Below are 16,043 nucleotides of genomic sequence, written 5' to 3'. Positions count from 1 at the left end.
AAAAGGAAAAAACTGCAAAGTTTAGAGGGGCTGGCTCGAGAGTTTTTTCGCATAAGACTAATACAAAGTTTGATTAGAGCAATGGAAACTCCTAGTTCGATGCATAGTGTTAGGATAAACGACATGCGAGTTTCGGTCACTTGTACGTGCGTACATTGATCTTTTGGTCGTTGTTCGACCAAACAAAGCGTTGAGGAGTCAACGTTAGGAACTTAGGATTCGCATTAATGTAGAAAGAGGTGAGCTTGGTAGTAACGCGTATCGACTATGCAAACCCAAATGACGACTGCGATTCCACCGGATAGATATTAGGAACAGATTCGGAGATTGGACAATTGAGAGCCGCCTTTGTTGTCAACAGGACAAATACGGCAACGAGAAAACAGCAACTTCCATGAAGTTCCCATCAAAGTGTACTTAACCAAGACGTTTCTTGCCCGAGGTTCTAACTTGTGGAAAAATTAAGATGTTCCTTTTCGAAGCTTTTTGTACTATTCAGTGGCTTTTTTTATACAATATTAGGTACTTTACCACAAGACTAAGAAAGTCATACAGAGTAAGGAAAGCTACATGGAAAGATTTGAGAGAAATGCTAATTTGGTCCGTCAAACTTCAGCGAAGGAACATATCAAACGACGTTTTCTAAAGCAATATGGACGCAAACCGGCGTATTTATATGTATCAAGTCAGACTTCATCCATAGAACGGCAGGCGCTAGATCTGTCGCATCTAAAATCAAGTGTTTAACCACTCGTCCAGTCGTTCATGTCCTGGAGAGTTACTCCAGGTATTTGCCAAGAAGCCTGGAAAAGAAATATTCTCTTGTCCACCGATGTGCACTCGTGAAAAGCCTATTCTACGCTTATGGCCGTTAAGTAAGTAATCTCTACCGCCGTGTTGAGCTTCGCAGAATGTCCTAATCCCACCTTTTTTCCAGAAAATGTAGGAAAGCGATGTTTCTGTTCTGACGTGAAGAATGTTGTGCATTGGTTTGCATTGGTAAACCCAGTGATTTCGCGGTAGGAGGGAAGAGCAGGAATTTAGGGTAAATCCAATCTCTACGATAGCCCCACAAGCAGAACCGAAGTGGGTCCTGGAAAAGCCCATTGTAATGAGAAATTTACCGTGATCGTCGCACACGACGCGTGAAGTCTCCTTCTCGCGACTTCATAGGGTTTCAATATATTGATCCCGAACAAGTCCACCGTTAAACTAAGGAGAAATTGTCCGATCTGATCTGAACCCTATTGTACGGATGCCAATTCAATTTCAAACCTTTCAGATTTTGCCGATTTAGTCCTAAACCTTGGCGCAAAATTCCAATATACTCCTTCCATCCAATTTTCGCCTGAAATCGCTATCGTGGCGGTGCGCCACATAAGATGGCAAGCGATAGCTAGATAGCCACGTCAGCGGTTCTCGGCAAAAATTGACTGGAATAACAACATTAGAATTTAGAGCAAAAGTTTAGGACTGAATTGGTCTCCGTACAATAGGTTTCGAAATGATTGGGTAATCTTCCCATTAAATTGATCTCGTTTTTCCATTCAGTTTCTCGAAGCAGACCAATCCAAATGATCCCTTCTTCATCTCAGTTTTGCCTAGAGTTTCTGTCAGCAAACCAGAAGAGCAAGGTGCTTCTGAAAGTGCACACCTCGTTTCAGCTTGCTTACTGTCCAAGCACTTCCACCGCAAGAGGAGAAGCATACACGGTTGATCATAACACATTTATACTTTATAAAAAAAGGGACAATGACACAAATGGTATTTGAACTTTGACCCAATGTGCAATGTGGTCCATGAACTTTTAATTTGTTTAATGTAGTCCCTGAACTATATGAAAATATTTAATGTAGTCCATGAACTTGAATTGATGGAGGGATTACATTTTCATACAGTTCAAGGACTAAATTGAACATGGACCGAAATTTCATGGGTGACATTAAACAAATTAAAAGTTCATGGACTACATTACACATTGGACCAAAGTTCATTGACTATTTATGTCATTTTCCCTTAAAAAAAACTGTGTTATATACTTTTTCATTAAGTGCTCAAGCGGGCACCAGTTAGGCCAGCTGGAACAATCATCTTTTAAGTAGACTAAAGCTGGGGTTCATCCATTAAAGTCGCTTTATTTTGCATTTAAAGAAGAAATGCGTGGTATCTTACCCCTATCAAAAAGCATGACATGCTAAAGATTCATTGGTGTCCACCATTAACATCAAAGCCTCCAACTTAAAACTTTAGCAGAATTCAGAGACCCTTTTGAGATGATTATCACCTAACTCAACAGGTGCTTTGTAATAATGCCAGCCCATCAAGCACTAATCTGTGTAGGCCCCTACTAGGATCTCTTTTCCCCTCCATTTCCTCCCTTTAAAATGCTTCACTTCCTCAGCATTCCCTCTCTCTCTCTCTCTCTCTCACTCTCTCTCTCTCTCTCTCAAGAGCAGTCTCCTTCATTGGTGCTCTAGGATGGCAAACTCAGAAGTGAAGAAAGGCACAAAAGATGGGGAAGAAGCTTCGGTGTATCTAAACTTCAAGGTAAATGGAACCATGATCATATACAATCTCAATATGTAGTTATAAGATTAAGCTAAGAGCAGCTTCTGTACAATAACTGATGAGAATTCTTTCTCTGTGACTGGTTTATAGACCTCGGTTTTGAGAGTCTCCATCCACTGTGAAGGATGCAAGCGCAAAGTCGAAAAGGTTCTAAACAAGATTCCAGGTAAATTGAAAACTTAATGACCGCAAACTCTTCTTGCTCTTCCGTTTTGACTTTCTAATTCAAGCGTCAGTACCAACATGCTTCTCATTTTTCTGGTGATTATACTGATTAATGGGTCCATTTTGAGTTCTCATAGATTGAAAAACCATCTGGAAAGCTTACGCTGCACTAGTTGTGTTCTGCTGATCAACCATGTTTTAGGACCTCCTAATGCCATTCCTTTCTGATTCTTCATTCAACAGTTCCTTCTCCCTCATTTTCTTTCATTTTTTCATTCATTTCAAGTTGTAAATTCAGAGTATAATCATTCTCTAAACTTCTGCACAGAGAGAGAGAGAGTAAACCTCTCCTTTCTAATACAAGCCAAAGCCAATTAGACCTGCTTCATATCTTGCCATGAGATGTGCCCACTAGTGAGTTATGTTGATATTATAGTAACCGAAACCTTTTACGGGTCCTTTCGATCCGTGAAACTAAACTAGTTGAACCGGTGCGAACCCCATCTGAGAATTTCGAACTAGCAAGTTCGGTACGGTTTTGATTACTCGGATTCAATACATAGACCCCATAGAACAAAACGATTAAGCATACTAAACACCCGGAATGATTGTTTGTCTCTATATCTGCGTATGCAGAGTCTATAATCTCTCTCTAATTAGTATGTTAATCTATCTGAACAGGTGTTTACAAGACGGAGATCGACCAGAAGCAACAAATGGTCACCGTGATAGGGGACATAGACGCAGAGACTTTGATCAACAGACTCAGAAAACAAGGCAAAAACGCAGAGCCATGGCCTCAAAAGCCCCAAAAGCCAGTCAAAGCCAAGAACAAAGAGAGACAAAGTGACCCGAATAATGCTAAAGAGCCCAAAAAAGAGACGCAAAGTGTGAAAACTGAAGCACCAGAGGAAGACCAAATTGCTAAAGTGAACAGTGAAGGCAGTGGCAAAGAAGCTAGGAAAGAAAAAGCAACCCAACATAGTGAACCTGCAACGGATAGAGCCGGTGCTGAAGCGAAAGAAGGGAAGCAGGAGGGGGAGGGGAACGTGACCGCATCGGCCGGTGACCGGCCGGCGGCTGAGAAGCAGCCGGTCGCTGGTGAGGCTGAGGGCGGTGCGGAGAAAAGTGGGGGCAATGGCAGTGCTGGTAAAAAGAAGAAAAAGAAGGGGCAGAACGGGAAGAATGCGGACGGGGAGGGTGCACACTCCGGTGAAGCACCGGCGAGCACTGTATCAGGATCCGAGGAACAGAAGAATCACGGTCAATGTCCAAAGCCTAACGCTGCCGATGGCAGCCGTCCACGTCAGCAAGCCGGTCAACATTCGGCTCCGCCACATTCAAACGATGTACCCGCGGGCCTGAGGTCTCAACATGAGGGGCAGGGTCAAGGTCCGACTCTAGTGTCGCCCAATCATGCCGCTCCACGTCATCACGAGCACCGGTATCAGCCGCCACACCATGCACCTCCGGCGTACATGTTCGGTTACCACACCGACCCCGCACTTAGTTACCACACGGCGAATCCTACCCACCCGGTTAGTTACCGCACAGAGAATCCGAGCACCTCCTATGCCGCGTCGCATTACGACCCTAACCCGCCATTGTACTCTCATGATTACTTGCATCCGGGCATGGTGGAAGAACGCCCACCGTACTATATGAGCACCTATCATTCACAACCACCCGAGTCGTTCGAGATGTTCAGCGACGAGAACCCGAATGCTTGCTCAATTATGTGATTATTCACATAGAAAAAATGGGAGCTAGTCGAGATTATTCAGGGTAGGAGCTTATACTTCTTGTGTAAGATTATAGGAACGTGTTGTAACTTCGTAACTGTAAGGGGACACGAGAGAGAGACCATTTCATTTTTAGTTAGGAAAAATTAAATGTTGGGGTCTTAGTTTATGAGGACTTCTGGTTAGTGGGTCCCTTTGTTCTACCAATGTTTGATATACATTTTGTGTTAATTACAACTTAGCTTCCCTAAAATTTCCTAATTTACTTTGCCCAATGTTTTAAAAAACTGAGAAATTATCAAAAAAGTCTTAAATTTTTTGCATTTGTGCTAATTCAATTCTAAACCTTTCAATTTGGTCAATTTAGTCCTAAACGTAGAAAAAAAAGAAAACAAAAAAAAATTCATAAAATTAAAAAATAGCAAAAATTATCCACATCAGCGCTGGCTAGAGGTGGCCACGGGCCGGTTTTGGCCCGGAACCGGCCCGGTCAAACCCGGGCCCGGCCCGTTGACCGGGCCCGCGGTTCGGAACCGGAACCGGCCCGTGGCATACGGTCCCGGTTCCGGTTCCAAAAAAATTTGAACCGGCCCGGAACCGGTTCTGCGAAAAAAAAAATTAAAAAAAAAAAACTGCAGGCTGCAGGCCGCCGGCCGGCGCGGAGGTCGCCGGCGTCGGGCGAGGCCGCCCTCGCTGGGCCGGGCGAGGCCGGCCTCACCCGACGCCGGCGAGGCGAGGCTCGGCCTCGCCCGCAACCGGCGAGGCTCGACCTCGCCGGCGTCGGGCGAGGCCGGCCTCGCCCGCAATTGGCGAGGCTCGACCCCGACGCCGGCCCTCCGCGAGGCTCGACCTCGCCCGGCGTCGGCGAGGCCGGCCTCGCCCGGCCCAGCGAGGGCCGGCCTCGCCCGACGCCGGCGAGGGCCGCCTCGCCTAGAGGCCGGCACCTCCGCGCCGGTCCCGGCTATGGCCGGCCGCGGAGGAAGAAAAAAAAAAGAAAAGGAAAAGGAAAAGAAAAAAAACAGAAAAAAATAGGAACCGGCCCGGAACCGGACGGTTTCGACCCGGAACCGGAACCGCCAGAGGCTGTTCCGGTTCCGGTTCACACTTGGCCACGAACCGGAACCGCCGGTTCCGAACCGTGGCCACCTCTAGTGCTAGCTGTGCCATGTAGGACGGCTAACGCTGACTATACCGCCATGTTGGCGGTTTCTGACCAAAATTGGACGGAATGACTAAATTGGCAAATCGTTAAAAAGTTTAGGACTAAATTGACAATTTATCGAAAGGTATATAACTAAATTAACACAACCGAAAAGTTCAAGACTAAATTGGCAAATTGTCAAAAGGTTCAGGATTAAATTGGCGTAATTAAAAAGTTTAAGACTAAATTACCATTATACAATGATTTAGGACTTTTTGAACAATTTTCCCCTTTGTACGACCTTCGGTACGGTTTTTAAAACATTGGTTATTACATGAACAACTTATAAAGGGATAAATTCAATGACTAGTTCATAAGCAATTAGATACATTTGCGATTGCATGAATGGGATAACTTGGAAAGAGTTAAGACAGGAAAAATTGTCAAAAAAGTCCTAAAGCTATTGTACAGATTCCAATCCAATCATAAACTTTCCAATTTGATCAATGTAATCCCAAATATTTTGACGATTTTCTCACGTAATTCAACCGGCCAATTTAGGCTGGAATTGCAAACATGACAGTCCAGTCAGCGCCTGACGTCTTACGTGGCACGGTCGGCAACTGACATGGACGATATTAAATGAATGACGTCATTTCGTAATTTTTTTTTAAAATTTTTCGAAATTTTTATTCTTTTTTTTCTAATTTTTTCCTTTACTACTTACTATTCATCTTCTTCCTTCCGCTGGTAAGGGCCGGTGGGGGTCAACCCCTGTTGACAACGTGTGGATGCATTTAAGTATTTGACGTGCTCGCCATTAAAATAAAAAGCCAAATCCCAAATGTCAAAAAAATCTGTGAAAAAAAAATTAAAAGAAGAAGTAAATAAATTTACAAACACAAGACATATTTAGTGCAATTCTTAGAAAATATCATCGGTGGGAAATAAATTTATCCACGCGTTGCAAGTACCCCCACCACTTCCCTAACCAACACATCAACGGCGGGGAAAGTGACACGTGGACAATTTTGTGTCCTTCGATAAATTATCCATAGATTAGTTGATAATCCGGCTTCATAACAAAAAATGTTTCCATTGCCGAACTTCACATACGAAACCTTTTCATAATATATAGGGTATGTTTGTTTCATGAAAAATGAAATGATTTGGGGTACATTTTCTAAAAAAATATCACTTGTATTATTTATAAAAATGAAAGAACAAAAAATATTTTCATTGCCAACGAAAATGTTTGGACATAAATTATTCTCGATAGCGAAAACATTTTTCACTGACTAATTATTTTAAGCGGCACAAGCGATCATTTTGAGGAAAATGTCTTCTAAAAATGAATAATTTATTTCAAGCGGCACAAGCGATCATTCGTTTTCCGCGAGACTAACGCCTCCTAAAAATGAATAATTTTACATAAAAGTTATATCACGTGATATATTGATACGGTGTCGTTCGTCTAATTATTTTTCTCTTCGTGTTGAAAATGCCAAATAAATTGACAATAGACTTAGGATAAGTCCCACTTGGTTACATGATTAGACATGGTGTGATATAACTTTTCCATTGAGGACAGACTTTAAAATAGAGAACTATTTACTCTTCCTGCCTTGGGCCACCTTATGATCCACCAAAACCCTGATTTTTCTGATGAAAAAAAGATTACTTTAATATGGACAAGTAGTAGCGGGGTTAAATCTCGACCTAATTCCAATAAAGATTAGCCTGACCTGTAAAGGTAAGAGCTCGCTTTGATTTTCTCTGTTTTTGATGGATTATGTCTTTGCTTTATGTCCTAACGGAAATGATTGCGATTGCTGATTAGGCTCTTCTTTCTAATTTGTTCTGCCCTTTGTAAATTTTTTATCAATACTTTCCAAATTCAATCAACACTTCCACTGCCGCCCCCACCACGGCGGTGTGCGGTTGATGATTGCTTCCGGGACTTGGTCCATCAGAACCGAAGCAGTCCAAAGTAGGCTGTTTCTCAGTACTACTGTGGACTTTTTTCAGGGGCTCCACGAGCATTGCTCTTGTTACCCAGTTGAATGCACAAGACTGGTATGAGTTTAAGACAATTCAATCCGAGATGTTTCGGCCTTTGAGCAATGAAGAACACGAGAATACGACAGCTCGAATGCTTCGTTCCTTTGATCAACCAATCACCGGAACATTTGATAGCCACTCGAGATATATGGTACGATTCAACCATTGGCCATTACCTTGAGATTGATCCATTGATCCACATAGCTTCGTCCAACTTGGAAGGGCATAACCCATTCATTCGCTCTCCAGTAAAGGGCAAACCGGTCTCAATAGGCCTAGAGAGGTCGGTCGGGGGCGATTTAGTTCTCTGCATAAGGTCAGGAATGGTTAAATCAAGGGCCTGGTCTAAATAAGTATTCGCCGGAAAGCGAACCCTTCTTCTGTCTTTGCCTTATGCGGATAAATCCAGTCTAATCGTTTTCAGCCGAACTAATATCGCCAAAGGGAATCGATGTCATTCGTTATTCTTTCTTTTTCATTTCGTCCTGAAAACATGCTTCGCTCATGGCATGAAGAGTTAGTTTATTTCAGCTCAGCCTAGCTCCAGTAAGCGTAATCAGGTGACCTAGAGCTAGAAACGATATTGACCAAGAAAACAAAGGCCTAGCCAAAACCATCAGTAATCGAAAGACCAGTCGAGAAACAGATAAGTCGCATGTATTCCAACAATCAACTTGATCAGTTTCCAGAACTGAAATGTACTAACAAAAGACCAGTTTCACTGTGACATAGCTCGCTCTCTATCAAAAGGAATAGACCTCTTCAGGTGACATGCGGCCGCACTCGAAATTACTGTCGAAGTTCAGCTTTCTTCTTTTGCCAGAGCCTGTCAACGGCACTGTCAGCATCACCCTGCAAAATGAGTTCCACATGCTCAGAGCCGAATCCAAAGAAGGTGCTGGTGAAAAGCCGAGAGGGCTTTCTTCTATGCTTTCACGAATTACAAAAATAACCGGGCAATATTAGGACAAGGAAAGTGATCGAGCATAAAAATAGTTCTATCGTTCTTGTTCCTACTGGTGGTGACAAAATAGTTAAAAATGTATCCAGCCCGAAACAAGTGTTACCACACACTGCTTATCAATTGACATGAGCAAATCTGATTATTTCTTTGAACAAGTGACGCAGTCACATACAATTCAGGTCACCAGAAGTAAAATGAACTCTATCAATACACACAACATTTCAGAAGGAAAGTTCTTTATCGCAAGTCTAAGGGAAAAATAGTATGATAATTATGTATTTAAACGACTGTTCAAGATAAAAAAAAAAATACAAATTATCCAATACAAGCCAGTACATCACCATCCATGCTTGATAAGAAAGAAATCAAATAGTACACAAAACCAATGAACCCAGGAACTGCATCATTCATATCAACTTCTACCAATAAGCACAGTTGAACATAACCCAAAAGAATTACAGAAAAGGGCAACTATTATGAAGGTCTACATGAAGGGAAGAAGAGGAACCTGGGCTCTAATGAAACCGCAGAGCGCAAAAGTTGTGAATTGGTTGGTGTAAACACCATCAGGACCCAAGTGCCCAATGTTGATCTGGACAGACGCATGGTCCTTCGAGGTGATAAGCCTGTTCGTGGCAGAACTGCAGTGAAAGAAAATTCTGCATCAAAACTCTCCTCCTACTAACTGAATTTCATTATTAGCTAAGAAGGCCCTGTTGCGTACCACTTCCTGGGGATGTAGAGGTCCATGTTTTGTCCTTCCTCGTTCTGCATCTTGAAAGGCTGTTTTCTAGACTTCAAACACTGATCAAAATATTCAACCAGTTACAACCCAACCAAAGAATAAATTTTCAACAGAGAGCTGATGCGAATGTCATCATGAACTTCTTAGCAACATAGTTCTCTTCTGCAGTCTCCTTAACAAAATCCAAATCTAAGTCGAACATTACAACCATATATTGCAACAGAGAGACATCCGTGGGATGGACACTATTCTTACAAAGATAAACATCCATCGAGCATAGATCGAGTGCGGCAAGTGTCTCATCCGAATTTTATCGAATCGAAAAGACAGTAAACCTTACTTAGCAAATTACAAGTAACACGCAAAACTAGGCTTCGCACCTGGCACAGAATGCAAATCGTCCCGCAATGGTACACAAGGCAAAACAATATCGATGTCCGATAATATCAATTCCCCCAAGCAATTCACTGATGTTCTAACCAACAAATCCATCTGCTACTTCACTCATACAGTAAATTCCCATAGTGGTTTTTTCCCCAAGAAGCAAGTGCCCATCGAGCAAGACGATGCATTTTTACCATCCAATGAACCCCGATTCCTAGATTCCTGCAGGAAAAATCTCTATACATACAGAAGCCAGCCTAAAGCAGCACGTCATGCCTAATACTATCAAAGAAACTCCCTTTCTCGCTCAAAGTGCAACTAGCTAGCATCACGTACGCGGAAGCGCAGGCGAGCTCAGCCCAGAACCAGTTCCTCTCAGGTTCGGGCAAAACCAGCTCATAACTAGCTCTACGATGAAGAAGAAACGCCGGCGACAACACCGAGAGGTCGGAATTTGACGAACCAATAGCAGAACACAGATCCAGCGATACGTTACTGTAAGGAGAAAGTAACACCGATCGCAGAGAGAGAGAGAAAGAGAGTACCGGCGGAGGGAGAGGTCGAGGGCGAGGAGGACGACGGCAATGGCTCAGGCGAGAGTGATGGCGGAGGAACGGGCGACCTCGCGCTTGCTTATATACGGTGGCCGCGGCGAAACCCTAGCTTCTCCATTGGGCGCGCTCGCGCTGGCGTTGTTCCTCCGAAGCAGCAAGTGAAACGGGCCTTTGGCTGAACCATGAGATATGGGCCTCATCGCCCATTAAACGGCCCATAAATAGTGGGCCGTGCGGCCCATTAGCAGAGGAGCTTGGCACCAGGAGTTCGTCAAAACGACGTCTTTTTTCGAGACCTTTCCTCCGCGCCAAAATGCCCAGTCTCATATACGAACGACTCCTCCGAGTCTCAGCCTCGGCTTTTCCCATATAGCAAATACAAGCATCGCAAGCTGATTCCTCTGTTCTCGTTCACACCAATTTCATTTGCAGCTGACAATCATCGGCAGAATGTTAAGCTCCCATGTCTCGGCAATGTGGCAATACTCGGGTAATTTACCTTTTTGGTTCTCGAACTTTTCATCTGTTGAGTACCCGGGAAATACTTGCTTGATCGGAGAATTGCGGTCTGTGGCCCGCAGTCCACATGCTCCCATGACCGGGCACAATTACAGCACATTGGATTTCATGACATGCACAGGCCCTCGTGAGGAACGGTCGTGATCTACTTGGTATGTCGTCGACTGGGTCCGATCAAGTATTCGCCCTTGAACACACATAATATGGTAGTACAAAGTGAGGCTCTATAGTTTAGAGGTTTATTTGATGTCGGAGTTTTGATCTGGAGGTTTCTATCATCGAAGGGCATGAATCATGTTGGTGCTTCGTTGTAGAATATGGAAATGTGGAAGCTGTGCAAATGCGGATAGTGTAAGTTCCAAGAAAAGCCGGGCTATAGTTCTTCAGAGGGGATCCCCTTCAAGTGCACATTCACTACTTAAGGCTTCAGTTTGCCCAATTTCTTGCCAGCATTCAGCTGTTTATCAATGATGCAAGTAGTGTTCAAACAAAACCCTTGATCTACCCTACCTTTTCTGGTCGAATCTTTCAGCAGTTCGACTTTCGAACGTCCTGAGTTTGTGGTTCCACACTGTTACATGCAACAGGTCCAGTTGAAACCGGTTGTTTCATTTCCTCTTGAAGTAGTAGCAAAGAAACTCTAGAATTAACTAAAGTAGAAAGCAAGCACACTACGGAAATGGACTGTCGTAGAATCGTCAGCTGCTTCTCAACTATGTTTATAACAGGATGGCTGCAAAATGTTAAGAGCATTTACATTGAAGACTTGTTCGGCTCAAGCTTTTTGATGGACTGATGGCGTTTCGCACTTTGTACATGCACTACGCTCTTATGTCCTCTTTATACGATCTTTGGTACTGATACCGACTTACCTAAGAGACATGACCACCATTTCTTCTTTTGTAGAACTCAAATCTCAGACAAAATCATTCGATAAAGTGGTTATACTATAGGCATGGTGAAAGCCAACTTCGTTGTTGGATTCAAAACATACCATCCAGTCAAGATGCCATTTCTCTGGGAATACTTGCACTTTATCTTTGCCGTCGCCTTTTGGAGCTTCTTAACAAATGAAATATGCTCAAAAAAAAATATTTCACTATAAGTATTTGGCAAGTTAAACATGAATTTTGAAATTTGAAAGCATCCATTATTTACTTGGCCATTGCCCTCAGAGGAAGCTACACCCAAGAATTGTCCTGCCCACATTTACTTCACTGCATCAATTTTACAAGATGTGGCATCATCCACACAAAACAAGGTGCCAAGCTCATGGCTCATGCTCTACATTCTGCAGGTAAGCGGAACTAGGAGAAAAACATGCCAAATCACTGAGTGTTGGCGTGGCGGTGCTACACTTGGCCCCAGAAGAGAGATGCTGATGCGGGTTCAAGCGGTGAGTGATAGTAATCGAACCCCATTTAATTAGAATGACATATAGAATGAACATTCAGAGGCAAGATAAGGGCAAGATCTTTATCCAAAATCCATGTCAATAAAGATCCGAGGGCCACTGCCAGATGCAGACTCTTATCCTCCAAGCCATAAATGCATCACAGCCAAGCATCTCTTTCGATATCATCTGTGGGAGCGCTTGTGCGACCAGCGTTAAGTAATCAAACAAGAAAAAGTTTGCCGTTTTCAATACGCCCGACATCTCTCGTGATAATATCAAGTTCTTGATCGATACGTTCGACAAAGTGAAACACTCATTAACGCAGCCTTCCTTGGTTTAGTTGCTTCATCTGTAGGGTACTTGACCCGTCTGGTGCCCACCTGGAGGAGTTACAGGTATGTGATTGGATTGTCATGGTTGGGTCAACGAAAGCCTGTGGGTCAGACAGATTAATGGAAAATCTCAAGGTGGGACTTGTATGTAGGCCACCATCACCACTTTAAAAAAGGGCAAGTTCCTTCTCAAGAACTGGCCTTGGTAGGGCCCCATCTTGCACATCCTGCCAAGCATGATCTCTTGAGATAGATGCTTACATGCCAGGATGTCACTGAACCATAATTCATTCCAAACTCTTCCTCAATTTCTGCTTTATTTATTGCTTCCTTCAGGTATGAAGACTCTGTTCTATTCTCCCTTTTTTTTAATATTCCTTGCAAACAGCTGGACCCATAAAGCATTCTGACCAGTTAAACGTTTGACAAACAAGAAATTGGGAAGGAGAGTGCATCATATCCGCAAAGGTCAATGCACTCGGACGATACGGCATCCGCGTAGCTACCTGGGGGAGACTTTGGAAGTAAATTCGCTAAGGCTCGAGAGCTCATAATCGCATCGAACACAGTATGGTATCGAATCCTATTTCTCTGGTTTCAAAGACGATGGTGAGCTTGCACATGTAGCAAATGGGGGGAGGAAGGTCCGTCGTTTTCAAGGTTCGATTTGTTGATGTAGATAGGAGATTTAAATAACAAGAAGATTGGCATTTAATATAAGAATATGAAGTCACGCACAGAATTGATATCATGGGAACAGCTGGCCTTAGGTTTGAGAACGCGCAAGCGCCGCTCTACAATACAATCTCTGATTGATTGGCCGGCCGCTCCTGACCTTATAAGGCTTCGTGCACGTCACTTTGTGGCCAAAACAACGAAACAAAAGATTCAATAAACTTCTTGGCCTGCTTAACGTGATAACGTGATTCACCCCTTATTTTATTCCAACGGAATAACGTCTTGACATCAGTCCTTTTGTCTTTTTTGGCTCTGACAAGTCAATCGGAATTGGTGGTTGTCAGGTCACAAACATATGTCAGACAACAGAAACTGGCAATAACGTAAATAACAGACAAAACCCATGTCAGAAGAACTCCAAAAGGTACCACCTTCTTCTATAAATCTCCAACTCGGTCGCCTCTCTCTCTCCCAATCATCATCAACTTCATCATCATCACCCCTGAAGCATCTTCTCTTGCTCACATCAATGGCCAATCTCAAATCCTTAATGATCTGTGCAGTCCTGATCGCGATCGCTGCCGCCGCCGCCGCCCAGTCGAGCGAGGTTGGCCAGACGCACCTCGGGTTCGTGCCCGCCACTGTCGGGTCGCAGTGCACGGGCTCTCTCGCCGAGTGCCTGTCTGAGGAGGAGGAGTTCGCGATGGACTCCGAGTCGAACCGGCGCATCCTGGCGACGACCAAGTACATCAGCTACGGCGCGCTGCAGCGGGACAGCGTGCCCTGCTCCCGCCGTGGCGCTTCGTACTACAACTGCAAGCCGGGGGCTTCCTCCAACCCGTACTCTCGCGGCTGCAGCACCATCACGAGGTGCAGGAGCTGAAACCGGAGAATTCGCATCGATCATTCTCTGCCTGTACTACTTTTTTTTTTTCTCTTTTGAAGAAAAATTTTACTTTGTGATTTTGATGGGTTATACATATGGAGAGATAAACGGGCTTTGGTGGTGACATATCTTGATTGTTTGTTCCTTCGATGATGAAAAGGTCATTGTAACAGAAGTTGTGTGCTCTTGGGTCTTGAGAATTTGACTCTAATATACTGAAACGAAATAAAGATAACGAGGGAAGGAGATTTGTTCTTGAGCTTGGAGTGAATCTGAGCCTGAGCATGTTTCTGGGCATATGGCATTGTTTTTGTCATTTCTGCGATAAACCTTTGCTCGACCCGTGAGTTCGAATGCCAACGAATTTTCCGATAGCCATATAGTATGAAGCTCCGGTGACGATACAAACGGGTCGATTGCATTATGGAACTCGACATGTCGATTTCCGGAGGATATGCCGGTTTTAGAACTCCGGAACCAGGATTATAAGCTCTTAGTTAGTTGTACACACTTTATCCGTTGGCAATCGATGCCGATTCGACGGGCACCGGGATCAAATTCTAGTCGTGAGAAAGATGGAGATGATCGACGAGTTGTTAGACTATACACCGAATAATAAGATGGGTGAATCAAATCTTGGCACAACATAAGCTTTTTTATCTTACTGTTTCATGTGCTGTATGCTGTGCCTTTTCCAACTTGAATTTGGTTTTCTGCAAGATGAAGAAGCTATATATCTTTCTCTTCTTTATTGTGCATATAAAGACGAGTTACGTTCATGTCTCTTTCGGAGAAAATGATATGAAATTTGAAACGATAATGCTTTGAGCTGGCACGGTTTCGATGATGGGTACATAATGCATATCATCACAGAAACCAAAAAACGGTAATGGCCTCCACTTTGCCGAAATTCAATTTATTTGTTTCTCTTTCGAAACGCGAATGCAAGTCCGAAAACGGCGCAATTTTTCAAATGTGAATTACCGTTGACACGGAGCCTAAAATTTGGGCCCAAACGTTAAAAAAGTTGATGGTTCAAACCGGGCCATGACAATACACTAAACCACAAGGCCCAACACATGAAATGCTGTTAGACCCGTCAAATAGGTGAGTCAAATGGTCCAACCCAATTGATCAATTCAACCCTTTTTGATCAATTTTCATGAAATATAAATATAGTAATACATACTCAATCTAACACATATTGCTAAAACACTTTTGTATTTAATTCAATTTAGAAAAACTCGTACCCAACTAAGGTGAGAGCACGAAGTGAGCAAACGCGAGACTAAGTAAAAGTGACAGAGAGTCATAGAGGTGGATTGGTTCGTAACTAGATTGGTTCTAAGTAAGTTACGAACCCATTTACTATCAATTTAATTTTTGGCTTACTATTATAAACCCATTTATGACCCATATATTAAATGTAATTAATCCATATAACAATTCAGCCCATTAAATATAGGTTAAAAAATGAGTTTATGACATATCTTAGCACGTCTAAATGCTATACAACGTCCGTTGATAGGATGCCTATTAAGCTTGTCGATCGTGAGTTTCCGACGAGCAGAGTTCAAGTGAAGTGCAGGACACGTGGCAACAGTCAATCGACTTGAAGCATGCATCGTAGTTAAATACCGAGTCGAGAAGGATCTTTCGACCGAGGAATGACTATTGCTAACGAGCATTTAGATGAGAAGATTATTCTGAAATAACGACTTAGATTGGATTTTGCTTAAAGCTTGAATTTGAATTTCGAATTACTTTAGGTTTCCTGATTCCAATGTCCATCTTTGTTTATAAAAGCATTCCCGTCGTGTTTATTGTGCATATAAAGACGAGTTACGTTCATGTCTCTTTCGGAGAAAATGATATGAAATTTGAAACGATAATGCTTTGAGCTGGCAC

General features: G+C 43.2%; 3 protein-coding genes across 3 annotated transcripts; 2 read left to right on the top strand and 1 right to left on the bottom strand.

Annotated features, from left to right (window-relative positions):
- The first annotated feature begins 2,401 nt into the window (after positions 1-2,401).
- On the top strand, positions 2,402-4,736 carry LOC115691874 (heavy metal-associated isoprenylated plant protein 35-like). The gene is made up of 3 exons (XM_056309180.1): positions 2,402-2,547; positions 2,659-2,734; positions 3,415-4,736. The coding sequence occupies exons 1-3, from the start codon at positions 2,479-2,481 to the stop codon at positions 4,473-4,475; spliced, it is 1,206 nt and encodes a 401-aa protein (XP_056165155.1). The 5' UTR covers positions 2,402-2,478; the 3' UTR covers positions 4,476-4,736.
- Positions 4,737-8,318: 3,582 nt separating this feature from the next.
- Positions 8,319-10,439, bottom strand: LOC115691870 (40S ribosomal protein S21-2). The gene is made up of 4 exons (XM_030618598.2): positions 10,316-10,439; positions 9,366-9,445; positions 9,150-9,282; positions 8,319-8,529 (listed from the first exon to the last, which is right to left on the bottom strand). The coding sequence occupies exons 2-4, from the start codon at positions 9,413-9,415 to the stop codon at positions 8,467-8,469; spliced, it is 246 nt and encodes an 81-aa protein (XP_030474458.1). The 5' UTR covers positions 9,416-9,445; positions 10,316-10,439; the 3' UTR covers positions 8,319-8,466.
- Positions 10,440-13,647: 3,208 nt separating this feature from the next.
- Positions 13,648-14,394, top strand: LOC115691896 (rapid alkalinization factor-like). Its single transcript, XM_030618634.2, has one exon. It carries the CDS (start codon positions 13,653-13,655, stop codon positions 14,130-14,132), a length of 480 nt encoding a protein of 159 aa, XP_030474494.2. The 5' UTR covers positions 13,648-13,652; the 3' UTR covers positions 14,133-14,394.
- Positions 14,395-16,043: the final 1,649 nt, after the last annotated feature.

Source organism: Syzygium oleosum, unplaced genomic scaffold (genome assembly GCF_021117445.2).
Source record: "Syzygium oleosum isolate NSW1041296 unplaced genomic scaffold, Sole_v2.1 Sole_v2.03, whole genome shotgun sequence".
NCBI lineage: Eukaryota > Viridiplantae > Streptophyta > Magnoliopsida > Myrtales > Myrtaceae > Syzygium > Syzygium oleosum.
The sequence above is the reverse complement of the archived record's forward strand: the minus strand, read 5'-3'. Positions and strand labels throughout refer to the sequence as shown.

Coding starts and splice junctions, on each gene's coding strand:
- LOC115691874 (XM_056309180.1), top strand. CDS start 2,479: ATGGCAAACTCAGAAGTGAAGAAAGGCACAAAAGATGGGGAAGAAGCT. Junction 2,548..2,658: donor CGGTGTATCTAAACTTCAAG/GTAAATGGAACC, acceptor ACTGGTTTATAG/ACCTCGGTTTTGAGAGTCTC. Junction 2,735..3,414: donor GGTTCTAAACAAGATTCCAG/GTAAATTGAAAA, acceptor CTATCTGAACAG/GTGTTTACAAGACGGAGATC.
- LOC115691870 (XM_030618598.2), bottom strand. CDS start 9,415: ATGCAGAACGAGGAAGGACAAAACATGGACCTCTACATCCCCAGGAAG. Junction 9,283..9,365: donor CTCTACATCCCCAGGAAGTG/GTACGCAACAGG, acceptor CTTTCACTGCAG/TTCTGCCACGAACAGGCTTA. Junction 8,530..9,149: donor GCGGTTTCATTAGAGCCCAG/GTTCCTCTTCTT, acceptor CTCATTTTGCAG/GGTGATGCTGACAGTGCCGT.
- LOC115691896 (XM_030618634.2), top strand. CDS start 13,653: ATGTCAGAAGAACTCCAAAAGGTACCACCTTCTTCTATAAATCTCCAA.